Source organism: Manduca sexta, chromosome 19 (assembly GCF_014839805.1).
Source record: "Manduca sexta isolate Smith_Timp_Sample1 chromosome 19, JHU_Msex_v1.0, whole genome shotgun sequence".
Taxonomy (NCBI): domain Eukaryota; kingdom Metazoa; phylum Arthropoda; class Insecta; order Lepidoptera; family Sphingidae; genus Manduca; species Manduca sexta.
Window position 1 is genome coordinate 13,770,654 of NC_051133.1, and position 27,969 is coordinate 13,798,622.

The window sequence follows — 27,969 nt, forward strand, 5'->3', positions numbered from 1 at the left end:
CCCAAAATTTTCTCGAAATATCATAGCTGTGAAATAACTTATTTTTAATTTATAATAAATTCTACCAGAACAATAACGTATTTGTGCATTGGCAACACTCGAGTTCGCCTGTCACCAAGTTGTCACTTTCGCGATGGCCGTAATGTTGTGAACGTGAACTTTTATTTTTGTGATACGTATGTGTTTATTTGGCATTTTTTATTAGTTCCATTTGTAAACACGCGTCACCATCGCGCGGCGCTATTTATAACTCTCTAGTGTAGAAGTGGCCGCAAAAATTTCCCGAAATGTTATAAAATATGTGGCGCGCGTAACGGATGCATCGTTTCCTACATACCTTTTCCATAAACGTAATGTAACGTTTGTTTCCTATGTGATGTTATTGCAAATCGGTGGCGGGTGATCGCGGAAGATGCCTTTCAAGCTGAAGTTGAAGAAGACGCGGCAGTACAACGTCGCGTCAAAGAGTCTGTTCGTGATCAGCGTGGAACTGCTGGACGGCGGTGTGGCGGATTGCACGCTGTCGGTGGACAGCTCGGGACAAGAATGCCTGGACAACGTGTGCCAGCGGCAGGCCGTCAACCAACCGGAGTTCTTCGGGTTGCGGTACATGAACCGCAGCCAGCAGCCCCGATGGGTGCAACTTGACCGCCCGCTCAAGCGACAGCTCGACAAGCATGCCTCCTCGCACCAGCTGTACTTGCGCGTCATGTACTACGTCATCTCGGGCACCAGTCTGATCACTGATGAAGTGACGCGATACCACTACTTCCTTCAGTTGAAGAATGATTTAATAGATGGTAGGATAATCTGCGATTGTCAGCAGGCTGTGGTGCTGGCCTCGTACAGCCGACAGGCGGAGTATGGGAACCATGATCGAGAGAGGCATACTGTTGAGTACCTGAAGAACTTGCTGACATTTCCCAAGCAGATGCTGGATGGAGGGCAGATTATCGATGGCAGTACCCTTGCGGAGACCGGAAGGCTGGAGTGGCTTACAGAAGCTGTTATACAGCAGCACATGGCCCTGCACAACATGTCACAGGTAGGGAAATGATTCATGTGTAGATTAAATCATTTACCATTAAGTGAGTCAAGTATTAACTACTCAACAATAAATGTACATATTTTGATTTTGAAAGTGAACATATTCCCACTGGGGTAGGCAGAAGTGCAATTAGTAAGTAATCTGGGAATCCCATATATCAATTGACTTAATTAATAATAAAAAGGATTATCCTAAATACAAAATGGTGAATATACAGGCTTACAAATTATACTAACTTCAGGTTACTCCTAATAAGTTATACATGGCCTCAAACAGGGTGGTCCCTGTTTTACAAAAAACAAACTGTTATATTTCATAGTCTTAGTAAAATTGCTTATTCCCTAAATTGTATTCCAATAACAATAAAATATACATAGCATTATATGTTATACTTTAATTGAATCACCTGAGTCTAGTCACAGTCAGACTTCCTAATTGACCTAATTGACACAAACTATATTAAATTAGAGCTCCTCAATTGCATACCTAGTGCAACTAATATTTAAATAGTTTTGAAGCATCATTACATAAAACAAAGTCTCCTGCTGTGACCCTCTGAGCTTTCGAAAATGTTTAACCCAAAAACTAGATAATTAAATTTGGTATGGAATTAGTTTCAAGACGCAGGGAAGGACATAGACTTTTATACCAAAAAATCTGTCATGCAGGTGAAGTTGTGAGCATACTATTAAAATTACATTTTAATTGTGCTATGTGTATATTTTTGAGTATATTGATTGATGGTTGGAACTTTTGCTAGAAAAAATCTATTTGTAAAACCATATCAATGGATTTATTTCTATATAACTATATTATATAAGAAGTCCATGAACACCACTTACCCTGTCGAATTACAAAGTACTAAATGATTGGGCATAATGTCTCATATTAACTCTTAATGCCATGTATCTACAACTATAATCTCCTTTTTTTAACAATTACTATCAATGATATGATGCATGGAAACCTCACCGAGTTTATGATTGCATCAGTTAGAAGAATAAACTGTGTATGTTTTAACAAATATGTAAAAATTAAGAAAATGGAATACAAAAACTCTTGCAACAATTAAATATGCCACATATAAACAATTCAGTATATTTACAGGCAGCATACATACATGTTATATCATATTCAATAACATTTTGTTAGACAATTATTTGAAATGTTGTTAAGAATGTTGCAAAAACCAAATTACATAGTATGATTTATTTAATAACTTGATGCTGCAAAAACTATGCATTAAAACTACATTAATTTGTATTGTTTAACATACTTTTATAAATTTGTATGATTACATACAAAATTATGTTTTTGTGTGTAAAACACATTAGCTATTTAATTAACAATGATTAATTACTTAATTGGTATATGTTAACTATTTGTTGTATTCCCGGAAATTTATATGAGGCCCCTTGTAGGTGGGAACGAGGAAAGAGAATAGACCAGTAGAGTCAATGATACTAGGTTTAATAATAGATCTATTATTATTTTAGGGCTGTATAGTCTTTCAGTTATGAACTGCATTAGAACTTCTATCCATTCTGAGTATATTATGTTCATAACAAAATCATTGGTATGACTTTATGGTAGGGTACTAGGACCCTACTTTATACACCTACTGTCTTACAGGTATAATGCAAAAGTCTTTGTTGCTACGAAATAAAGAAGTTTTAGTTGCATTTGAATGAACTAGTTTTTTTTATTCATAATTATGCGCACATTCACTAGCCACGAAAAAAGGCGTAAAATTATCAACTTACGTAATTGAATAAATAATATAAAGTATTATAATCTTTAAATATATTATTAAATACTGCGACAGTATTGCATACCATTCGTTCATTAATGTAAGGCTTGGTTCAGACAACAGTTACTCGAATTACATAAGGATGCATGACTTTAGTATAGTATAAAATCAGTTATTGGTATACAGTAATAATTCATAAGCCGATCGTAGCAATTGAAAAATAGCTCACTCTTCTCGACTGTTAGCTCTATGTATGTATATTTCATAGGGAAGTAAATGCATTTCAGGTTATAATTTTACGTTCGGCGTCATGTCCATGTCGAATCCACTAAATAATCTCTATATGCAATAATTTTTTACAGCTAGAAGCTGCCAAGCAAAAAGAAATCTATTGTAAAGTGGCAGGTATCCCCTAATCTCATCGAACCTAAGACCTCATTACGACAGCCGTAGTCAATACACAATGCAACTGCGCCAACGAGGCAGTCAATTTATTACTTATTTATATATGAATTGTTCCTTGAATTATGGTAAGAAGTGGTTAGATCAATAAAACGACCCTGCATTTAATTACTCGCCCGCTGTGGAATGTATCGATTAACTACAAAACAACTGTCGGTGTAAGGACCTTCACCTAGTGATCGGTTCCTTCTTCTCTTGGCATCACAGCAATAGATTTAATACGCATAGAATCATTGCTTTAAGATGTTTTTTTTTCTTTTTACCTCTTAAATTATGCCCAGCAGTAGCAACACGAACCAAAGCTGTGAGGAAAAGAAACTCCGCGCTTGTCATAGAAATATTACCTCATGTCGAGTCTTAAATTTCGTAGTAAGCAGTGGATTGCTACGATGGCGTAGTATCGCGTGAGCGGTAAGACCGCTCTGAGGTCCTAGGTTTGAATCAGAGGTCAAGCAAAATGATGTTGGGTTTTTCTGCTTAGTGTCAACCCGAGTCTGGAATTTGTGCCTTATATAGCGTTAGGCTTCTCCACTATCACATCATCGGAGAGTAAGTGGGTGCCTAAGTTGCACCGCCTCCGCACTTCGCGGTTAAAGTCTCAATGTGTGTTTGTTCTTTCAAATCGTCACCCAACAGTACTAGTAAATTGATACTTGAAAAAATAGGCAGATTCATGAACATACCCAATCGAAAGCGCATACATGAGACCTACCACGTAGGCACTAGATATAAGTCAAGCCGTCCATGTGCGTTGGAATATTTCCAGGACTGTATTCTCTGTATAATTTACGTTTTATGTCGAACTTCACACAAACAATTGACATCACATATTGTAATCAAAATTATCAGTAGGTATATTTGGTTCTTAATGGGGTTGATATTTATGGGCAGCTCGTCTCATCAATAACCTACTAATCATCATAAGTACTGTTATTATCATCAAAATGCGAAACATTTTGCGATGTTTGTATGTTAATTAGAAGGTTATAGAAACCGCTGAATTTAAAGCCATGTTCTAAATTGATAATGAACAAAAACTTTTATCCCATATGGCAAAAGGATCGCCCCCTATCACAACATGGGGCGAAACACACTTGGCGAAAAATAGGTGTCCTAATTACATCTCTGTCTACCTCTTTGTAAGTAAATGCGTGATGTGTGTTTTGTTTTTTACCTTTATCCCATAAGACTGTAGGTCTTTTCCCGCGAGAAAGACTTTTTAACGCCTACTAAACAATATTTCGAAGCCAACTTGGGCATTTCGCGATCTTGCTTCAATATAATACGATCTAATAGTAATAGTGGAGTACATGATTGCGATTCACAGTGCGTCACCATTAACAGTTCATCTGTTCGCGAATACAAGGAATTCTTACTGCGCTCGAATATTAAAAAGCGTATACACGACTAACTATAATTTACGAGAGCCTACAGTTTGTTGGAATGTAAACTCTAAATAAGTTGTTATAATACTAGCACCTATATTGTCGTTCTCCTGCTCACGGGCTTGTATGCATAAGAAAGCTATTAGCGATGACGCTAACCGCACTTTACAACACCAAAGCTAGTGGTTCACTGTTTTGTAAATAACTTCAACCTTGGTGAATAGGTAAGTTCACGCTATACCCAACACTTGCAGAACATACCCTTATCTGTAATGTTACCGCTAAAACTGACACTGTTTCTAATAAAAAAGTATAGACTCTGAAACTTCATAAAAGCAATGACTTGCTTGTACATTTGTGTACTCCCTCTGTATACTAACTCTCTAAGGAATAGGGCATCGAAAGACAAGGGCGTATAGGCGATGTAACACAATATGAGTTATACAATTAGCATAAACTACATCAACAACATTCATCTGTCGTGAATCATGCACCACAGATAATCGTACGGACACCGGTTATGTACATCAGCCCTATTTGTATATTAATCTATTTTGGATATTGTTATGATACTAGCTCTAATAATGATGGGATGCCCACAATTATAGTTCCTAACTAGGCGCCACTTGCTCTTGTCAATTTTAGAACGTCAAACATATACGTAAGCTCATAAATTCAACCGGAAATGGCTAAAAGATGCGCAACAGAAGTGATAAGTTACGTAAAGAAACTGAAATTCCTGTAATTTCCCATTATTAAACATGTTATTCAACTTTATCATGATATATAATTGTCAAAACAATGTTAACCTTTACACAACGAGAACAAATCTCACGAATGCATGCAATGCGTGGTTGGAAATAGAACAAGAACGACGTTATCACGGGGCGCTGATTACAGCTTTATCAGATAACGCGTGTTTAACGACGCCTTGTTAAGTACACACCTCTGCAATTATGAGTTATCAGTCACATGCAGACGGCGCGGGGAGACAGCCTTTCTATCTAGAATGGTCGAGGCGCCTGCTGCTCTGAAATGCGGCAAAATGGCTTATTTACCATTGGGTTTTCCGATCATTACAAATCCGGCGTACTGAAATGCCGTGGCCATCTTTGAAAGAAGCTCTAGGCTCTCGAGTTCTAATAACTCCTGCTATCCGAATTTAATGAAGCGATGATTAAGTTTGTTCGTTAAATATATCGACGTACTTATAAATACAAATTACTGCCATGAGATCGTGATGAAAGAAAAAACCCAACTTTATTGATGAAACTAACTGTTCATTGTTGATTAGAATTTGCTTCATAGGAGCAGCTAAATATCATGCTGATTAACATTCGATACCCTAGACAACCTGCGTAGGACTGAGGGACTCACCAGTGACCGATGAGTCGACAATGATACACGAGACCGTCCAAAGGTAAACTTAGCTTTAGAATCTAGAACAAATATTTGTTTCTGGTTAAAGATTTTGGAGACCATCGAAAGTCGCTCGTAGCTCCCGTTCCCATGACACAATTTTACAAATATTTTTAATAGACATTTTGCGTGCTGAATGCCTTTTAATGTTGACTCGGATCCGAAAGAAAACCTTCAAACTCCTGACCTTAATCGGGACCAATTGAATTAGTTGCCAGTTACCACGAACGTCTCGTGACTCTCCATGCAGATAACAACTATGTACGTTTATTGGAGGTAGGTCTCTCACATGTGGGAGTCAGCCTGAGGTACCACCGCAATGTCTATTTCTGCCGCCAAGCAACAGTGTTTAGTCAATATTGCGTTCCGGTTAGAAGGACATTACAGCCAGTGTAACTACTGAACATAATATAAGACTTAACATTTCATGTCTCAGGATGGCGAGCGCAGTGGAATACCAAACAAAACCTTTTTTATTTAAAGTGTTGGATGGTATTTCTGCTGTTTATGGTCGTATCGCTTGCTATCAGGCGAACGGCAAGCTCGTCTGGTCATTCAAAACAATTAAAAAAAAACATTTTTTGAATAATATGCTAGAGCAACGATCTGGCTTAGTCTACATACAGTATTAAAACCTGGATGTTACCACTGTTTCATATATGAGTCAGCTTGACCTGAAAGTTTTGTGTTGTTTTTGGAAAGGAAAATAGAGCGAAAGGAACAAAGATTCCCTCTGCCTATGATTTAATGGAGGTGGTTGTGATCACTAATAACCATTACGTTTGCTACTTATTACCATGACTAACGAACTAATTTCTTCTGACAAGTTGATGCTTTTATTAAGGGCAAAATCTTTCACTTTCGATGCAAGTTTTTTATAATAGTGATGAGTGATGAAGCTTCATAATGTAGATTACATGAGCTGTTGTTACGTTTATGTGTGGAATGTGAGAAAGTGTAACAAACCGATAAACTCCAGTCTAGTGATTTCTTATGTTTACGCGAATGTTTGACATAGAATTAACGGATATTTTTCTGTCCGTCACAAGACCATGAACGCTGCAGTCTTCAAAACATCGGAAGTAAAACATTAAACATACTCATTTATCGCGAAATAATCCGTTAAATAGATATTCAAGTCCAGTACGATGCTATCACAAAATTGCCCTGAAAATGATGACTAATTATTATTGAAGTTATATTTAGACTAAACATATGATATCTCAGACAAGCGTAGCACAGTGCGATGCAAACGGTGTTCGAAGTCTTGATGATGTAACTGTATAATTACTGCCGGACGCACGATTTACTTGTTTCATCAATCATACTAATAAAAAAACTCTGCTAATGCATTCACTTCATTCGCAGGCACAAGCGGAGGAGGGGTTCATCACGACGTGCCAGCAGCTGCGAGGGTACGGGCAGGAGATGTACACGGCGCACGAGCAGGCCAGCGACTCGGAGGTCACCATCGCGATCTCACTCACGGGCATCACGGTGCACAAGGACAACACCGATACGCCGCACTTTTACAGGTGAACGCTAGTGAGGAACACTTAGGCCGTGGACATATTAGGCAAAGTGTTTTCAACTTACTGCTACCTAATTCTAAGATGCAAAATTGAATGCAAACTCTTCAAAGATTCCGCGGTAAATCGGATGTTCCATCGAGTACGTAATGTATTCATCGGAGGTCAAACACGTCAGGTTTGACAAACTGTAGCGACGTTAAGTAGGGTCGGAAGCCTTACGCGCGGTATTAAAATTTAGTCGCTCAACTTACCACAACTATGAAATCTTATTTAAGTTACACTGAACGTGTGAACTATGACCTACTTCAGGATATGATATTTAATATAGGTGATTTTGTTTTTTTGCGCCTAAAACACGTTTTTTTCTGGTGATATCATCGCATCTGTAAGACTAGATAAATGTAATACAATGTTATACCTAAAACAAGTGTTAAAGTCGCCTGATGGTGACATAATTATAAAAACCGTACATGGATTGATATGCCAGACGTAAAGAATGTTTACGTCTAGCGAATTAAATAGTTAGAATAGCTGTAACTAAGTATTAGGACCCCGAACTGCTCGATGGAAGATATTTAACTAGTCATGTAGCCCAATGACTGCCACGGTGGCGTACCTAATTGTATTTCGTCAGCGCTCTGAGGTATCTGGATCAAGTCCAGTGCGATAGGTTCGTCCCCCCTATCACATCATGGAACCAAACACCTTGTTCATAAGTACGTTACTTAGCTGCACCTCTGCCTAACCTTTCGAGAACAAAGTCGTGATATGTATGTATTTTTTTACATCACCCTCAATAAACACTCACGCGCAGATGGATGGACATAACGAACGTGATAAACCACAAGCGCACGTTCAGCATCGAGTGCCAGAAGCAGAGCGAGTCGGCTTCCTTCACGCTGACGAGCCCCGAGGACGGCAAGTACGTGTGGCGCATGTGCGTGCAGCAGCACACCTTCTACATGAAGCACCGCGCCGCGCTCTCCGAGCCGCCGCCGCAGAGGCCCGAGCACAGGACCAACTTCCAGGTAAACTACTAACAGGGAATCGCTGTACTTCACCACCGAACCAACTAAAGTAACCAGATTCTAGCTATGATCGTTTTACCGCCATTTTTAGTAATACAATCTCAAATACATTTTTCGACCTATCTCAAAAATGGACCAATAAACACAGAGTTTTTCTTGACATGGTAGCAAATGACATTTTTTTATTATTTTTTTATTTTGATTGGATTATTCTCGAAAACGAATTGAGTTTTTTTGTTTGATATGCTTACAAACGACTTATTTTTATTATTTTATTCTTACCATGAACTCTTTATAAGTAGTTAGGATAGATTGTTGGAATCGGCTGTTAATAGATTGGTGCTACTACAGAATGGTGGAGAAATAGGCTAAACAGTGCTCTGGTAGCTCACCAACTATTGAACTCATGGACCCTTTTTTTCATATGGAAAACCCTCATGAATTCCCGCCTACTAGTGGTAAGCAAGGTATGCCGGCTAATGACCCCATGTTAGTCAAACTGCACCTTGGTACAGCTCAACCAAACTCATGGACATGGCGTCACAATAATCTCTTAAGATCTCAAATTGTTACATATCACCGTTATACAATAACCCAGTTATATTTCCTTCGCCAAGTATTGGTAAAGTTACCCTAAAATATGCAAAATCATTTAACTTTTCTGATTTAAATTTTTACCGTATTCCGGCCAAGTTGAAATCACTATTGGTAAGTGGGTGATTAGGTTTCGAAGTTTTCACAAATCGGTTCCGCGGCAAGTTTCAATTTCAATCGTTGGTGAAATTTGGCCTGCGTTTGTCAAAAGTTTAATTTTCATACTAGTATTCGTCAATGTTACATTGAATATCATACGTAATTGTCATAACTTAAATATTCAGTATGGTTGGAGGATTACGCTCAATTGATTCGTATTTTATAATAAATGATGAAACTACAGCAAAATTTCATACCCAGATACTCTCTCGGTTAATTCACCTGTGTTTATTGAATCGATAATCTCACGGACATACGGATCGAACCGTAGACCTCTAGATTCTCATCTTATGTATTAGTACGTTGCCACTCAGCTATTTACTTTACAAATAAACACTACAGACTAATCTAAAGCGGCAATTACCAACTAACAGTTTTTTTGCATATGACAATGAATTATCAGGGAACTGATGTTTATTTCCTCTTTGTAATTTATTATTTGTTGCATAAGTTAACGACTTAATCATAGCGCGAAATCACAATTAGCAAAATTAACTACTTACATCTATCAAGATATTAGTTTTTTTCGACTTTTTATGACTAATTAAATAAGGATGACGGTACGCGTCATTGTAAACCTAGTCTTCCAAACCATGTGGTTAGTTTCAGTGTAACATTGTAGACTACAGAAAATATAAGTATGCGTAATTTATTATAATGATTCTTTTTGTTTACGCCAATGTTAGACATTAGAATAAAATAAAAAATATTTTCGTCAGCCCCGCGCCCAGGAAGGCTGTAAAGTGTTCGAGACGTCAAGAGAAAATTTAATATAAAAACCGCGATAAAATCTGCAAAATAGTTTTGTTTTGTTATACGTAATTTATTAATATTTAACTGAAGGGTTGTATAGAGTGTAGTGCAAGAAATATTGCCTTCTCTTAGTAATCAAGTTGTGAATGACGTCTCACCAGGCGAGCTGCTAGCTCGTCTCGTAATTAGTTGTAAAAAGATTTCCTTTGAGAAAGTATGTGTTTATGCTCGACGTAAGCGATGCGCCACGGACGATTAATTTAATTAATACGTTAAATAATAATTACTGCGGCACGTGGCGGCGGGAGGTATGCGTCCGCGCCGCTGTGTCTCCTCATCTCGTAGAAGATCGGTGTTCATAACAATGCACTCACGCGATTGATAAATAATGAGAAACGTACATATTATGATCTACTTTGTTTTACATAAATGACGTGAAGAGCAAGTCGAAATTTCATTATAATAAATCGACGCTTGAAAGGCGATAAATATACGGAAAATGAATTATGTAAATATTTTTTCCGTCATTTGATCTAGGTTTTGTAGGTAGGACAATTTTAATAACATTAGACTATATCTTTATAAAATAAAAAGTTTATTTTTTATGAGTGTTTCCTTTCAAGCGTCGATATGGTTGTTCCATCTATAATCTGTATCTATTCTATTATATAAAGCTGAAGAGTTTGTTTGAACCCGCTAAAATCAGGTACAACTAAACCGATTTTACTTATTCCACTAATAGGAAGCTACATTACTCCTGAGTACTATGGGCTACTTTTTGTCCCTGGAAATATTTATCTGAAAACTTTTTCTCGTACACTGAGCCGCTGGCAAAAGCTATCTTGGGTAAATCAGAAAATATAATTTCCATAATGTAATAATTGAAGTACAATCAACTTTATCTTATGTCTAATAAGGGGGCCACGCAGCAGTGGCGAAAGGTGAATTTTCCGAAAGGTAACCTGACACATACAGGTACTAATATGTAGGTATAAACAGGGCCTGCAAAGTCTTCTAATGATAACTAGTTTCTACATAATAATAAAAATATCAGCCCTGTATTATATACTTGCCCACTGCTGAGCACGGGCCTCCTCTACTACTGAGAGGGATTAGGCCTTAGTCCACCACGCTGGCCTAGTGCGGATTGGTAGACTTCACACACCTTCGAAATTCCTATAGAGAACTTCTCAGATGTGCAGGTTTCGTCACGATGTTTTCCTTCACCGTAACAGCGAACGATAAATTCACAAAGAATACACACATGATTTTTTAGAAAAGTCAGAGGTGTGTGCCCTTGGGGATTTGAACCTGCGGACATTCGTCTCGGCAGTCCGTTCCACACCCAACTAGGCTATCGCCGCTTTCAAGTTTCTACATACATCCGACTAATATTATAAATGCGAAAGTTTGTCAAAAGTCCTTCACGTAGGCGAAGCCGCGAGCAAAAGCTAGTTCTACATAAAGGGAAGCCGGTAGGAATCGGGTTATATTGTTAAAATAGCCGGCTAGAAGTTTACCATCTAGATAGGGAGAAACAGAGAAGAACGTCTCGTCATTCGGTGATTGTATATAAAACTATTACTGCGCGTCGCAAGATGAATGTCCCGCCTTACTCTCTCGCATTCATTCACTGCGCGTTGTTTATTAACACCGCATAGTTGTAGGAAACGCGTCCGTTGCACCGACTCGAGATCGACGCATTCTGTTTAGTGAGGTATTCTATTTACACGCGGCCGTGTCCGCTCTGCGCCGTGGTGGTGGCGTGAGGACGTCTCAGAAGTTGAGGTAAATGTCAACTTACAACTATCAGTGTCACACAGATGCTCTTCTGATCGGAAAACTGGTTGATTTCAAATTAGATTTAAAAAGTGTTCTACAGTCGAAGCGGTTTTGTTGTGTACTACGTATAACTTAAGTTCATGGACGGCCATCTTTTAGATTTAGCTACTAGTACGTCTGCCGACATGAGTAATCACTAATCCGATGCATAGTGTTTTTGTTCCTTTTAGCTAAAGAGTTTCGTGATTAAAGTATTTATTCTTACACTGCTGGATTGACGTATCGTGACGTCCATATCGTCGATCGTCACTATGTATAAACTAGTACTAAAAAACGTGCGGATCTGGCACATCCCGGCGACGCCATAGCAGTCTTCAACTCGGAACAGAATTGTGCGCATTCTTCCGATAATTATGGTGAAGCCGCGCGCACGGTGAAAGTAATGTTTTTATTAAACTTGAGCACTTATAGCGTTATGCAAATATTGTGTTTTTGCTATTACGTTACGTTGGAGTTGTTGGTAAATAAATGTGTGCGATTTTGTTTGTCGACAAATATTTGTTGATATCGTGATGTCTTATACTAAATATTTGAGATTCAGCAGGTATGGAAAGAGAGATAGGTTATAAATTTATTGATAACTAGCGACCCGCCCCGGCTTCGCACGGGTGCAATGCTGACTATTTAATAGATGTTATTATTACACATATAAACCTTCCCCTTGAATCACTCTATCTATTAAAAAAAACCTCATCAAAATCCGTTGCGTAGTTTTTAAAGATTTAAGCATACAAAAGGACATAGGGACAGAGAAAGCGACTTTGTTTTATACTATGTAGTGATGAATGGATATAAGGAGTTGGTTGTCTCCAGGAGCACGGGCTGTCGGAGAGCCGCGAGGAGCTGGACGTGCGGGAGGCGGTGGGCGCGGGTGTGTCGGGGGCGGCGGGGGTGGCGGCGGGCGCGGCGGGCGCGGCGCGGCTGGAGCCGCTGACGGCGGCGCACCGCGCGCACTCCACGTCGTGCCTCGAGCTCGCCGAGCGACACCAGCCGCAGCCGCAGCCGCTGCACAGGAACAGGTCCGACGCCAGATACATTACACCTTCACTGAACACATACCCACACAGTAATAAACACCAAATGATTGTCAAAACACTAATTATTTACTTAATTGTAAATATTATTCATGTTCACGAGCAGTGACGAATGCCATCAGGCGATTGGCGTTGTCAGTTAAAAAAGAAGGAAAACATTTATTGGCTAACGGTTGGGTGGTAAACAATATTTATAAGTATTTATAAGTGATAAAAGAAATATTACATTTTTTAGTTAGGTAGGTACCTACACTTATGAGGGACTCGTGAGTACTCAGATATCACCCACGGATGGTATTTATCCCACTACAGCTGTGCCAAGAAGATCTAGATCAATATATATCAAACAGTAATTTATTTTACAACAAATATAATATTTTTTATCTACCTTTAAATATACTATTTAATAATCTTCGTAATACCAATAAACTAACTAAAACCTAACCGCCAGGGCCCTTCTACCATCATACCGGCCAGCACCGGACTACGAGACCGCCATCCAGCAGAAATACGCGCAACAGAGAGCGGAGGCCCAGCTCCGGTACCAGAACCACCACTCGCACTCGCCCATGGTGACCACGGCCTCGAAGCCACTCATCTACGGCTCACACCCCGACATCCACCGCGTCCACTACCCCGATGTGACGCGACATACCATTAACCAAACCGCTGAAGACTACGCATACGGACTGAAGTTCGTAGGACCAAATTATCCGTTCGCAGTGAACCCAAACGTTCAGACCGATCTCAACCAGCTCCATTACGTGAACGTATACAAACCGCCTCCTCCATACCCGTCTAACGGCTTAGCCTCAAACTCTACTCCAGATTTAGCAGTGGCGAGTCAAGCCCTCAATTACCATAGAGGTTATATCAACTCGCACGTGTCAGGGTCCAGTCCGGACCTGGTGTCCACACGGACCGCATTAAACAGGCCGTATTTGGGGTACATAAATAACAGTCACGTGAACTACGGGCGAGCGGTGATGCCCGGGACCCACGGCACTTACAACAACCTAGCTTCGGTGTTAGAGCCCAAGCCCAGGATCATCATCGACCCGCACCACATATCCGACAACATACAGAAAGTTTACGACGAGCGAGGGAACATCATGTACTCTATGCCGATGCACAGGATACCGTACCAGACGCATTTAGTCCTACCGCAGTCGCAGATCAACAACAACACCCAGGAGCCTATCTACGAGAATGTTCCCCTCCCCTGGCATAGCGAAGGGAAGATGACCATGAGGGACAGGGCACAGAGCCTCACCACCACTGACGAGATCGCCAGGCTAAACGAAAGAAACAGCAGCCATAATACAATAAACAACCACCGAAATTTATCAAAAACGAACCTTAACGTGCCGAATTACGTTTCAGTTAACGTTGACCCGGACAGTCATTACGTGAACGCTCAAATCATTAATAGGGTCAGGGAGACGAGTGTTCCCAAAGAACTGAACGTGTCTAATAGGTCGATAAATAAACCGGATGAGTTTGAAAACGTCACCCTGTCGGTCGACCGGATGTCGCTACAGCAAGACGACAAGGAATACGACGAGACGCCGTACCAAAGTCTTTCGACGCACAAGGTGTCGAGCACGAGCGACAACGTGACGTCCATATCCGTGCCGGATATACGCGTGCAAACCGACAACAACACGTCGCACAGCAGCGCGGCGGACAGCGCCATATCGAGTACGGTGATGAACTCTACCGTGAGTGTTACTGCGGAGTCGGACACTAGTGGGGTTAGTGGGGTCAGTGGGGTCAGCGGGAAGGAGAAGAAACGGCGACGGTGGGGCATGTTCATGGGACGGGATAAGAGTGATAAAAATGCGGTGAAGAGCGCCACGTTAGGCCGAGACCGCGCCAAAGCCGCTCCTCACGCGGTCCACAAGCACCGCTGGTCCACCGGACTGCCCAAGTTTCAGCCGCTGCCGCCCAGCATCACCAAAGAAACTATGGTGAGTAATATAAATATGGAAGATGTATATAATTTTTAGTGTAATTTCAGCAATAAAATTAAATGTAATACTTATTGATACTACAGCACTAATATCTCAATAAATTACAATATTACAAGGGCCATGAAACGAAAGACAGCATGCTGTTCAATAATTGTTAATTGCAAAACGAAGCTTCATTCTTTTTGTTATCGACATATCTAAACAAATCCAATAATACTCATGATTGTCACGACCGTCAATAAAATGAAGCATTAAATTTTCGAACTAGTTTACGATCAATGAAAGCTATTTATACGAGTTAAGCACATCGCAAAAGCGATCTGCGAGCGGCGGCCATCTGCGGCTGATAACGAGCTGATGCAGGCGCGAATATATCGTGACTAATCCTAGTACACCTTATCAACGACGTATTGCAACATTTATAATGTACTGAAAATATATATTGAGGCATTTGTGTAGACTTTTCATCCATTACTAGATCTCAGGTATTTAGGTACTCTGAAGCCGCTTGAGTAATTACTATCGCTTTATTTATTTTCATTGAGCTATTGTGTGCAAATATTCAAATCAATGTCTTAGTGTGACGAGTGTCACTGCCTAGTAATATTTAAATATTATATTTTTCGTTGATGTTGAACGTTTATTACTCTTTATGAGGGGTCGCCTTTACCATTAAGTGACTTATCTCGTCAATAAGTCATATTTTTATAATCGTCATACTATATTAATTACAGCTTTATTACTATACAATGTTGTAACAGTGCCATCTATCGACAACCAAACAATTTTTGTTGCAGTGCCAAATCCTGGAGCGCAAGATGTCTGAGGAGCAGCTGTCGTTCGCGTTCGAGCAGATCCCGAAGGGGCGCGAGGGCGCGGGCGAGGGCGAGTTCCGCACGGCGCTGATGCCGCAGCACGCCGCGCTCAACCACGGCGACCGCCTGCCCTACGAGGACAACCGCGTGCGCCTCCATCCCACCGCCGCCAACCCGCACGGCTACATCAACGCATCGCATATTACGGTAAGTAATCATTAGTTTTTCATCATCATTTCCGTTCTTTAAACCATTCTACTTTTGGTCCTTCGACCTGGATTAAGTTTCTATTACTCATCAGCATAATGCTGATAGAACAGGTGCATCTTTCATGATGATTATTTATTCTTGTAATTGGAGTTATTGCGATCATTTTATGTTATATCTAACTATTAGATTTGTACGTAATATGAGCTTAATATGATACATTGTTAGAAAATGAAATATGCGAGGTTTTATCACTGTATACAGATGACGGTGGGCAGCTCGCAACGGTTCTACGTGGTGGCGGCGACGGGGTCGGGCGCGGGGGCGAGCACCGGCGCGAGCACGGGCGCGAACATAGCCGCGAACACGGGCGCGCACGTGTGGGAGTGCGTGTGGCAGGTCGGCGCGCGGCTCGTGGCGCTGGTGCAGGACGCGCCGCCGCACTACCTGCCGCCGCCCGGCGCCGTCGCACACTACGGCGGGTTCCAGGTACACATAAATAACGTTATAACGTCTACATGGCGAAGTTTTAATGTAAACATTATATGATGTCACTAAGTAGTAACTAAGAATTCCTTGAGAAAACCCATGATGATAATATTTAGTCGTTTTATTAAATGTTTTGGAATCGGTGTTCTTCGTATTTATAATTCATTTTACTTTTTATGTATTCTAATAAAATAATCAAACTATCGACACCATATAAAGTTTTTGTAGAAGTAAAGGAATATAGGAAGTAGAAGTAAAACACGATATTGTTTTAGCATTTATGTATTTTTTCTTCGAATAATATTTTCTTTTTTTGTTATTGTGTGTAAAATAGTGTTGGTGTAAGTAGTGTGTGTGCGCAGGTGGTGGTGGTGTCGCGGTCGCGCACGCGCTGGGGCGCGTCGGCGCGCGTGCAGGTGCGCGCGGCGGGGCGGGCGGCGCGCGCGCTGTGGCTGGTGCAGTTCGCGCGCTGGCCCGACCACGCGCCCGCGCCCGCCGACCCCGCGCTCTTCCTCGGTCAGCCTTACTGCGTTACTGTATTACTGTGCTATGTTAATATCAGATCTCACTTAATTTCATTACTTATTTAATTATTACTAAATTTCGCATCGTATTAAACAGTACGTTATAATGTATAAGAAGTATTCAAATCTCTAATATAAAATGTATTCTGAGATATGTACGAATATTCAGACCCAAAACATTATTATGGGTGTCCCTTGAAGCCGAGACCTTTAACGCATTGACTGTTGCGCCAAAACAATGAACTGTCCACCAGTCCGTTTGGTAAGAAAAACAGCCTTAGATAGATATAAATCACTTGCCTGTTAGCTGCACGCGCGATACGCCCAATAAACAATTGTAACATGAGCCACAATCGATGAAAAGTGAAGTAGTTGGGTATGACATGTGTGTTGGTGCGGCGCAGAGTTCCTGTCGGAGGTGTGCGCGCTGCGCGTGTCGTGCGGCGCGGAGGCGGCGGCGCTGGGCGGCGCGGCGCCGGGCGGCGCGGGCCCGCTCGTGCTGTGCGACGCGCGCGGAGCCGCCCGCGCCGGCACCGCGCTCGCCGCGCATCTGCTGCTCGACATACTCGACAACAACCAGGTCACACACAACTGTAACTTCTCTTTGTAACGGGCACAGTCATATGAACCCACTGCACTTGATGGTAAACGAGCACTTCAAATTGGCTCATTTGACGAGAGGTGATTATGCCTCACCGGTCTATACGATTATTTAGCCTGTTTGAAACTGCATATGCACAGGCTGAACTCGGAATTCAATTCACTCACATGAGTTACAAATATCCTACTACCAGAAAAATGCTATCTTTGTCCCCCGTCTGCCCTTTATTACACTCGACTGCAAGGTCAATTTAATTCAAATTTCACACAATTATCTGCACTTGTTCAAAACGAAATAAATAAATTCAGGAGCTGGACATACCGCATACGATCAGCATGTTGCACCAGCAGCGCGCGAACCTCATCGAGAACGTGCAACAGTATCGGTTCCTACATCAGCTACTACTACAATATCTCAAGCAGTCGCGACTCATATAACGAACGATACCTACATACGAGTATTATAATGCTTAGTGAATAATGACGCAATACAAACATGTTACTCAAAATATAATAATTACATTCGAATTTAAACCATAAAGTAACTTCGTCTTAACAAATGTCAAACGATTGTATTACGTACATTGTGTTATTAGTTTCCAATATTTCTTCAAAAAGAAGAGACATTTTTATTCTAAATTTAATAAAACTTTTGTCTACTTTTAGACATATTTTGATATTCTACCTAAATTTTATGCCTTAAAAAATTTAAAGATGTCTAAAATAATTCTACATTCGTAAACGAACATGATTGTATTGTGTTATCATTCGCTATAGCATAACGAAATGAATTTATAACCTCATATCGAAATGTATTATTATTTGCGTCCAATAGTGAAAATGTATAAAGCCTACCGCTATACTGCATAGCATTATAGGCTTGATAAATGTGTGTCTGACCTGTGTATATGGTACCTCAAATTGTTTGAATGTTAAGCAAATAATTTTGTTAGGCCAAGTCCTTGTAAACCACCGTTTACTTACAATTATAACATTTGATATTACTCGAGCAATAACACTTTCAAGCAATTATATTAGATTTTCAGTGGAACTTTCAGATAATTAATATACGTAACAAACTGACACACATATTCACAAACAATACTATGAGAATGCACAGTGCGCCTGAACGCATAGTATCGGCTACTTCACAGCGTTATTTGGCTTTGTTCAGTTCTGTTTATCTGACAGCCTACTGAAGTGAAGTTGTATCTCAATATTAGCAAATCACATATACACTGCGCTTACGCACTGCGAATGCTATAGTGTCGAAAGTACTGAGAAACGGCGGTATTATCACAGCATTGCGTACTTAGCTAAGTCGCGTTTGTAAACATGGATTACAATACATGGGGCATTCCACGTGAAGCGGGCACGAAAAAAAACTCGATGTCTCAGATTTTCGTAATATTTGATTATGTTATACCTGTATATGTCCTCGATCCAGATACAAAATATTATTAAAGTATAAAGCCTGGTAAGCGAGTTAAAGGACTTTTAAGTTTTGACTGGCCGGCTGGTACACGCCACTTCGAATCCAATTATCAAGTTTTTAAATGTTACAATAAAATAAATAAAGCAATGAAATAAATACTTCATTTATTGAGCTTTTTATTGTATTTTTGAAATTGAAAAATGTTTTTTCTTTGAAAAAATATGTTTGAAAGTTTCAAACTTGAATTTCACAAAGTTGGCATATTTGTATTTTTTTTATTTTTTTTCTAAAAATAGCTACTATTGTATAGATAATCTCTGCGAAGTTTCATAATGGGCTGAGAAGTAGTTTAGGAGCTAGACCGATTACAGTGCCGAAGCGCGGCGGTCGCCAGAAAGAGCGAAGTAGTAAAAACTTTCAATTAAACTAAATACTTGCGATTAGACTATTTTATCATGTTTTGCATCGCTCTAACGATTCAATTACATCTAATTATAATATAAAAAAATATTTATATTACTGACGGTGCACAACAACATTTTAAAAAGATTTAATTGTATTAACTTGTTATATTTCAAACAGGATTGTGGTAAAGATGCAGAATTTCATTTTCGTGCCACTTCACATGGCAGAAGGGCAATTTGACGGTCTCAGTGGTAACCTAAAACGCCTGGAGACACAGGCTAGTTTACATAACGCATCAAACAAAAGCCTTCACGATACCCGACCGCTTATACATATAGGCTAGAACATCAATGCCACAAACTCATATTTATTATTACTACTACTATTTATTATTATTATTCATATATATTTTAATGTTTCAAACTTGTATTTCACAAAGTTGGCATATTTATATAATAACGTTTTTCTACTAAAATAGCCAATATTGTATATAGATTATCCTTGCCAAGTTTCAAATGTTGTTGTACACCGTCAGTAATATAAATATATTTTTTTATATTATAATCAGATGTAATTGAATCGTTAGAGCGATGCAAAACATGATAAAATAGTCTAATCGAAAGTATTTAGTTTAATTGAAAGTTTTTACTACTTCGCTCTTTCTGGCGACCACCGCGCTTCGGCACTGTAATCGGTCTAGCTCCTAAACTACTTCTCAGCCCATTATGAAACTTCGCAGGAATTATCTATACAATAGGAGCTATTTTTAGAAAAAAAATATAAATATGCCAACTTTGTGAAATTCAAGTTTGAAACTTTCAAACATATTTTTTTCAAAGAAAAAAAATCATTTTTCAATTTCCAAAAATACAATAAAAAAGCTCATTAAATGAAGTATTTATTTCATTGCTTTATTTATTTTATTGTAACATTTAAAAACTTGATAATTGGATTCGAAGTGGCGTATACCAGCCGGCCAGTCAATACTTCAAAGTCCTTTAACTCGCTTACCAGGCTTTACACTTTAATAATATTTTGTATCTGGATCGAGGACATATACAGGTATAACATAATCAAATATTACGAAAATCTGAGACATCGAGTTTTTTTTCGTGCCCGCTTCACGTGGAATGCCCCACATGTTAATTGACATAAGCAAGTATTTAGTGAAACATGTAGACATGTCTCGGTGAAATCAAAGCCGCGGCACACACCATCACCTGCTCTACAAAGCAGGAAGTCATTCCCAAACATTTTTATCATAAGCTTTCATAATAAACCAAAGGTCATCAATAGCTAATAAATTCTGGAAAATCGTTAACTTTGAAAGTTCTATTGAAAATTAGTTTAAGTTCTAAGTCACAGATTAAAATTTAACTTAACATTACTGTGAGGTGTTTACTTTGTGTTTCTACTAAGTATTTTATAGCAGGTAAGATATCCAGATTTCATTTATAGACTAGGTAAGGTTTGCAAAAAAATGTGAAATAATATACAAAGCACTTTAAATGATTTTATATTATTAACAGGTTAATATTTTTTACTGATAACTGTGTTACTTAATCAAGTCTAGGACTTAAATAAAAAAAAATCTAGTTCCATCTGTGTTCTGAAACGTTTTTGTAAATTGTTAACATTTAATTTTTTAACACATTTTTATTCAATGAACTTACATAGATTTGATTATTAACACATTCAAGTCACTATAACAGCACTGTTCACAAATAACTAATAAACCTAGTTTTTGTCTATTTACAGAGTTTAGTGCCTAAGTTGAGTCCTTAAAGATCTACGATGAGATTTCTACAGTATGACTGAGATAAGGAACCACCTTTGTCTAGTGATTTTGTATATTTTGTATTTATTACCAATGTATTTTCGATGTAAAATAATTTGTATGAATATAATGATTTATTGCACGTTTAGTATTATAACTAATAAGTGCCTGAACTGTAAATTAACTATTTATATAATTCCTTGTAATTTTTTGAGATTTTTATTATTATTATGAATTTTAAGTGAGAATCATGTGCCTTATAGGAGATTATCTGCGATCTGATGAAATTTTCTTGTGCCTTTATAGTGTTAGTGTATTTTATGTCTAAACATCGTGTTTAGTATTTGGAAGTATGTCGACGTCAATTTTATTCGAAGGAAAGATGGCTTCTCATGTTTGGTAATATTGATATTGTTATATTTGATATAGCATGCGGTTTCATAATGCTAATGTAGTAAATTATTATTGCAAAAGAGTCTGTGTTATTGAAGACCACATATCGTACGTATTTTACTGCCATGTTGAACAATTTGACAATTGTGACCTTAAATCAAAGCACTATTACAAAATTACAGCATTGTTTAAAAGACTGCCGTTACATTACATACTTATTTTACTGTTAGTTATTTTCTTCCAAAAAGTGAGTACTAACGTAAGTTACTGCAGCCAACTAATAATGTTTGTATTAGTAAATTGTGGGTAAAACTAACTTAGGTAAGTAAAACTTATAAAAAGTAACGTTAGCCCAAAATCTGTACTAAAATTCAAAATTTCAATATTTTTTTAGTAATTGTGAGTTACGCCATTTTTATGTACTATTCTACAATGATCACTGTCATTGAAGAATTCTGGGCAATAAAAAAAATAATGCTAAGCGCATACTGAGTTGTAGCCGGCGTCAAATAACTATATACAAACTATCAGGCGCTATTTCGTATTGCAATTTATTTCTTGCGTTTACTATATAATGGTCATATGGAATCCATTTTGCCTGAAGTTACTCTGTTATGTTGCCTGTATCAACATTTCAACCTTTATATAGTGTTCATGCAACTCCCGTACAAAATGTATTTGTCGTCCAAAGAAGTTTGAATTATAAATCTTTATGTTGTGGTGCGACGGTCGTGGTGTGTTCATTGTAACATTGGAACGCTTGTATTGTATTATTGTAACCATCTAGTCGAATGGCAGCTCCATATTTTATTATTTTAGTTTATTGATGATTGTGGGGCACTAGGTTGTTCAAGTAATATGAGAGTATGATTCAGTGAGTAGTTCCAATGATACTGGCCATCTAGTTCAACAATCATTCAACAATTAAAAACAGAAATTCGTAAACGGTATGTATATGTTTATATCGATTTAATTACGATGACGAAACGAAGTGCAGATGTTTTGTAAATTGGTGCGTAAGGTAAATAAGAAAAAGTGCACGCCCGTACACAATATCGTATTGGATTTTTTTACATCTCACGGCCCTGCCACGGACGCGTGTGAACGAACCTCCAGTGACCCCACAATATAACGTATTTTTGTTTGTATAAAGCACAACATATTTTCTTGTCAATATTGTTTTCTTATGAATTGTGAATGATGTACGCTATCTATAAGGAATAATATAATTTCGTATGTTTGTAATTTTAATTTAACTCCAGTATTGAATGTTTTTTTTGTTAATTTTTTACGCTCAAGCGCGTCTTGTCAAGTATGTTATGTGATGTACTGACAATAAAATTTTAATACAAATGTACTTTTTTCTAATATTACCGTCCCTATTCTCAATACGTTATGTTCGTATTTCGATCACTTAATAATTAGCTATCGTATCTCTTCCTGCACGCTCTGGATTTCCTCGCTAGCGTTTTTGCTTTGAGGAAAACTTTAAGTCGTTTTGGCTTGTCATACTAATATTCTACAGGAAATTTTCAAATACAAATTACATTCATGTTTTAATGAATATCATTGAATACAGAGTAGTATCATTAATTTTTATATAATTATACAGTTTTCGATGTTTTTTATTTTCGAAAAATATTGGTATTAATGGTATATAGCGATTCTAAATCATATATTTCGTCTCATTTCTTCAAATTTAATAGCCCAATGCAATGCCTTCAGATACCAATGTCACAGTATTCATTGTTTTTAATTATGAGATCGTTAAAAAATAAAACTTAGTAAATCTATCAAATATATTTTATTAAAAAATGATACAGTAACCTATCAATGTGGCGTGGCCGGCTATGGCGGCGGGTAGTAAGGTCTGGGCGGCGGTCCCGGCGGCGGCGGCCCGCGGCCCGGCAGCGGCGGGAAGTACGTGGGCGGCGGCACGTTGACGGGCGTGAACCGCGGCGGCGCCGGCAGCGGCTCCGAGTACACCAGCGACGGCGCCCCGCCCAGCGGCAGCCGCGGCGGCGGCGGCAGCGTCGGCAGCGCGCCCGCCAGCCCCGGCGCCAGCGTCGGTGGCGGCGCCGTGTACAGCGCCGGAAACGACGTCGCGATCGCCCCGTACGGGGGGTAAGTGTACCTGCAGTCAAATAGAAAAAACGTGAGCCTTTGTTACCTAGGTCGAATACAATACTCTAAGAAATCAAGATTGGCTAAAATCCAACATTGTTAATAATAAAAGAGAAATTACTAAGTACTACAAATCATTATCTTGTAGGTCCCAGTGCAGTTTGTCACCACAAAGCTGAGGGTGGCTGACTAGCAAGTGGCCTATTTGTTTCATCATTTAGTTTTCATTAAATACCCTACCCTTTCCTAATCCCCATCTTAAAGACCTTCACCTTGCTATCAGATGAATCTGTTCATTTGTATAATTAATACAAATATATTATACCTGATGGGCTCCATCTTTGGTGGTTCGATTTTGATGTCTGCCCCGTTCTTGATGGGCGTCGTGACCGGCTTACTGACGGGCGGCGCGACAGGTGATACGGAAGCTGGCGGTGTAACGGACGGGGGCTTCTTCTCGTTTTTTGGAACCTTGTTTGGTGGAGGTAGGGGAGGAGAGTCAGTGCCAGAGTTCTGTGGCTGTGGTGAGTAAAGATCTAGAACCTGGAAATAGTAAATAAAATGAGAAAGTATCATGTGCATTCACATGAACATACAAATAAACAGAAATTATATAAATGCGAAAATTTTTAATATCAATGGAATTAGGCATACAGTTAGACCATAATTTAAAGGCATAATGCCAATAGAGTACTTGCTTTCCTGGCAAATACACACTGGCTTGTATTCTAGGAAACAATTTACATACATGAGGAGCCACAAGCAAAACTTTATTTGTGTTAAGTTCTATTTATTGTTCAAACTTTACTCAAGTATAGACTAAAGAGTTGAATGAATAACTAAGGGTTGTTAACATGGCTATATTGTATCAATTATAAAAACAATCACGATTTATACCATTCCTAGAAAACTTATTATTTTGCCAGTACACCATGAAATTATAGTTTAGATAAATCAAACATTATAAACTCAAAGAACATTGTTTTGATGTTTTTATTAAGATGGTTCACTGTAGTACTTCAATAACTGATGATACTATTTCGCTCCATAAGATAAAATAATATTACAAACACCATTTTTGATGAATTAAAATATCATGCATTGAATATATTTTCAAGCCAACAGAGCTATTAAGAATACAATGCATCATTAATCATAATGCAATCCATTTAATACATTGACTACGGCCCACATTTATTTTTGAAACAATTTTACCTATTCTTGTGGCACCAATCAACTCAGTAATTACCTGATGACAGATATCCTCTAGCAGTTCCATAGTAATATCTTCCACAAACATATCCCACCATGCATTGTGTTTGGGTTGCCTACCATTCCAGTCCACCACTTCAAACTTGCTGAGCTTCCCGGCTAGGAACATAAGTGCCACTGCAATCACCTCCGGCTCCCATTGAAGGCACAGTGTGGTACATAAACTGAGAAAGAAGCAGATTTTTGAATATTTTTTAAAAATCAGACATTAATGACAATCCGTTACTGATAAAAACAAACAGCCAGAACTAAGCGTTTCTGAACCCAATGATACTGGGCATTTGCATAACACAAAGGATTCATTATTACATGATTAATAATTAAATTAGTTTCTTAAATGTTTGATGTGAAGAAGTATCCTTAGATGCCTTTTCCTTAATAAATTGAAAGAAATTACTGCCTGTGTAGCATAGTTGTATGCATATTATGTAGTAAAAAACTGTGTCACATGTTTAATTGAAAATTTATATAAATAAACAATATTTCTAAACCTCTAGCAAACTTTTAAACAATGTTCTATAATATTATAAAACAATAAATGTGGTACTTTTGGGCCTCTCATAAACTCACTAGCTACACCATACAAGTAAACAATTTAATTTAGTTTCCGATGACACTCAGGTGTTACTATGCTTTGGTATGTTTATTCTGTATATAATCAGCTCTATGACTTTCTACTAACACATTTATGACTGAAACCTCACCTATCATTAACGAACGTCCACGCCATCTGAACCATCTTCTGCAGCTTCGCCTTGTCTCCCTTCAGGCACTTGACGTACTTCAACAGGTATCCGTATGGATGCTCCACTTGTAGATCAAACTTGATCGTCTGCAGCAGAATCCTTTCCAGCGTCATCACTTCTTCCTTCGGATCGTCGCCAAACGTTCCAAACTTCTGCTCCGTGAGCAAAGATTTCGCTACTTTTATAATATCTTTACATTTCTTTGGAGTTTCTTCTACTTTACCCGCCAGAAAGAGGCAACAGCACGCTGTTATGTACCTTGGGAATGTCCTGAACGAGTGGAACATGTAGAACCGATGAAAATAAACAACTCCTGTGGCCACTGTGTTATAACCTAGGTCCATTTTTGAGCCAGTGTCGATAATGAACCTGGCGCCCTCCTTCCGATACCGATTTTCCGTGTCATTTGGTATACCTTCGCGGTACGAAGGTGTGTTCTGTAGATCTTTCTTGTCATAGTACCAGTAAGGCATTTTGATAGCAGTAAACTTTATAGGAAATTATTATCAGTGAACCATCACTAACCTCCGCTGCCATTCGTTACTGACAACTAACTATAATGCTACAAATTTGAATACGCCATAATTTTAGACACACGTTGGTGTAATTATGTACCGTTTGAATTTTGTAGGTTAATATTTGACATTGACATTTGCTTTTTATTGCCAACAATGCAAATAATGCAAGCTATTGCTAGTACAATCTTAATAAAATCTATTTGTACAAAATTATCAGTTATCCTACAAATTGTATCGTTATTTTCTCAGGTTATTTTACCCGGTTAAAATTACGTGAATATATACAGCATTTAAAATTACAATATTATTGTAATTTTCTATACTTATGAAAAAAAGAGAAGGTATTATCCTCCAGTATTATCTGTGAATATAAATGCTCTTTGGCTATATTTATGAATTGGCTTTCCAAGCCTAACCCCCCTAACTCTGAAAAGGGAAAAGAATGACGCTATATGTATTTTAGTAGACACCCATGTAAAAGGAAGTCAGCCTATTGCCATTTAAAGTACTGGATGAATTTCAGAATCAGGGGTCACTTGATTTTGAAAAACTCAATCTTATTGGCCGACCGAGTAATCTAACCCAAAAACTTAATACAGTATGTGGTAGTATCGCATACGCAATGGGTAACTTACAACTATAGCATACTATAAATAAATCGAAAACACCAATAGTATGATGCTATGTAGTCCTACTAATCTTACTAATATTATAAATGCTAAAGTTTGTGAGGATGAATGTATGGATGTATGTTTGTTCCTCTTTCACGAAAAAACTACTGAACAAATTTGGATGAAACTTTACAGTAATACTGTTTAAACAACAAAATAACACATAGGCTACAATTTATAATGATTTTTTTGGGTATCGGACCCCTCAGTCAACTCCGGGGGAAACCCGTGGCGAATGGCATACTGAATTCCCCCAACTTAGCGACTGCAGAGTCTTGGAGGAAGATTAGGACAGGAAGATTAGGAGAGGAAGATTTGGAAGGAGGAGTTGAGGAAGGAAAAGGAACCATTTTAGTATGGGCGGAGCGGGAATGGAAGGAAAATGTTCGCGAGTCCCTCATAAGCCTCAATGTCTACTTACAACCATGGTATACACATTTAACTATGTGCCTAGGGCCGCAATAAATATCCCCCCGTGCATGGGCGTGCATTCGGTGAAGAGACGGAGCGCACAAGATTTGCCTCAAGTGGGGTATGGAAATAGTTGGCCCTGGGAAGGTTATAGGCTACTTTCCATCCCGGGAAAATATATAGCGGGACTTTTATCCCGGAAAACTCCTTCACGCAGGCGAAGCCGCATGTAAAAGCTAGTAATGGATCTGTGTAAGTTGTACGTAGGTACGTTGATGCTCATCGCTGATGACCTCCAGATAGTGCATTTGTTAAAAATGAATATAATTATGCTCGTATACGATACTTTAAACATATTCAAGCGTCACGTAGATATCTACATCCTTCATTTATAAAGTTTCACAAAACTACTATTGGTTTTTATACAAACAAAGACCTTTTAACACCGTAACGCATCGTGTAATCTGTAAAGATGTAGTATCTTCAAAATCTTTTTTATGCCTGTATAAACAAAAAACCAGTGAGTAGATCACTACTAATCATTTTTCTACTAATTAGATATGAGAGTTGAGCTTTAAACTACGATTGGTTGTGTCCGGACGA

At 38.6% G+C, this 27,969-nt stretch overlaps 2 protein-coding genes across 4 annotated transcripts; one reads left to right on the forward strand and one right to left on the reverse strand.

Moving 5' to 3' along the window:
* The first annotated feature begins 96 nt into the window (after positions 1-96).
* LOC115445930 (tyrosine-protein phosphatase non-receptor type 21) lies at positions 97-18,695 on the forward strand. Of its 3 annotated transcripts, none has more exons than XM_037440403.1 (10): positions 97-1,045; positions 7,433-7,599; positions 8,411-8,624; positions 12,786-12,991; positions 13,458-14,976; positions 15,777-16,001; positions 16,266-16,490; positions 16,853-17,041; positions 17,419-17,594; positions 17,924-18,695. In XM_037440403.1, exons 1-10 carry the CDS (start codon positions 413-415, stop codon positions 18,093-18,095), a joined length of 3,726 nt encoding a protein of 1,241 aa, XP_037296300.1. In that variant the 5' UTR covers positions 97-412; the 3' UTR covers positions 18,096-18,695. The 3 variants fall into 3 exon arrangements, with proteins under 3 accessions (XP_037296300.1, XP_037296301.1, XP_037296303.1); XM_037440404.1 differs by having other exon boundaries at positions 16,853-17,006; XM_037440406.1 differs by lacking the exon at positions 97-1,045 and adding an exon at positions 5,751-6,065.
* Positions 18,696-23,413: 4,718 nt separating this feature from the next.
* Positions 23,414-26,239, reverse strand: LOC115445913 (cyclin-K). Its single transcript, XM_037440407.1, has 4 exons — positions 25,725-26,239; positions 24,998-25,184; positions 24,074-24,291; positions 23,414-23,758 (listed from the first exon to the last, which is right to left on the reverse strand). Exons 1-4 carry the CDS (start codon positions 26,237-26,239, stop codon positions 23,473-23,475), a joined length of 1,206 nt encoding a protein of 401 aa, XP_037296304.1. The 3' UTR covers positions 23,414-23,472.
* Positions 26,240-27,969: the final 1,730 nt, after the last annotated feature.

Coding starts and splice junctions, on each gene's coding strand:
- LOC115445930 (XM_037440403.1), top strand. CDS start 413: ATGCCTTTCAAGCTGAAGTTGAAGAAGACGCGGCAGTACAACGTCGCG. Junction 7,600..8,410: donor GATACGCCGCACTTTTACAG/GTGAACGCTAGT, acceptor ACTCACGCGCAG/ATGGATGGACATAACGAACG. Junction 16,002..16,265: donor TCAACGCATCGCATATTACG/GTAAGTAATCAT, acceptor CACTGTATACAG/ATGACGGTGGGCAGCTCGCA.
- LOC115445913 (XM_037440407.1), bottom strand. CDS start 26,239: ATGCCTTACTGGTACTATGACAAGAAAGATCTACAGAACACACCTTCG. Junction 24,292..24,997: donor TAGAGGATATCTGTCATCAG/GTAATTACTGAG, acceptor TACTATTTCCAG/GTTCTAGATCTTTACTCACC. Junction 23,759..24,073: donor CCAAAGATGGAGCCCATCAG/GTATAATATATT, acceptor ATTTGACTGCAG/GTACACTTACCCCCCGTACG.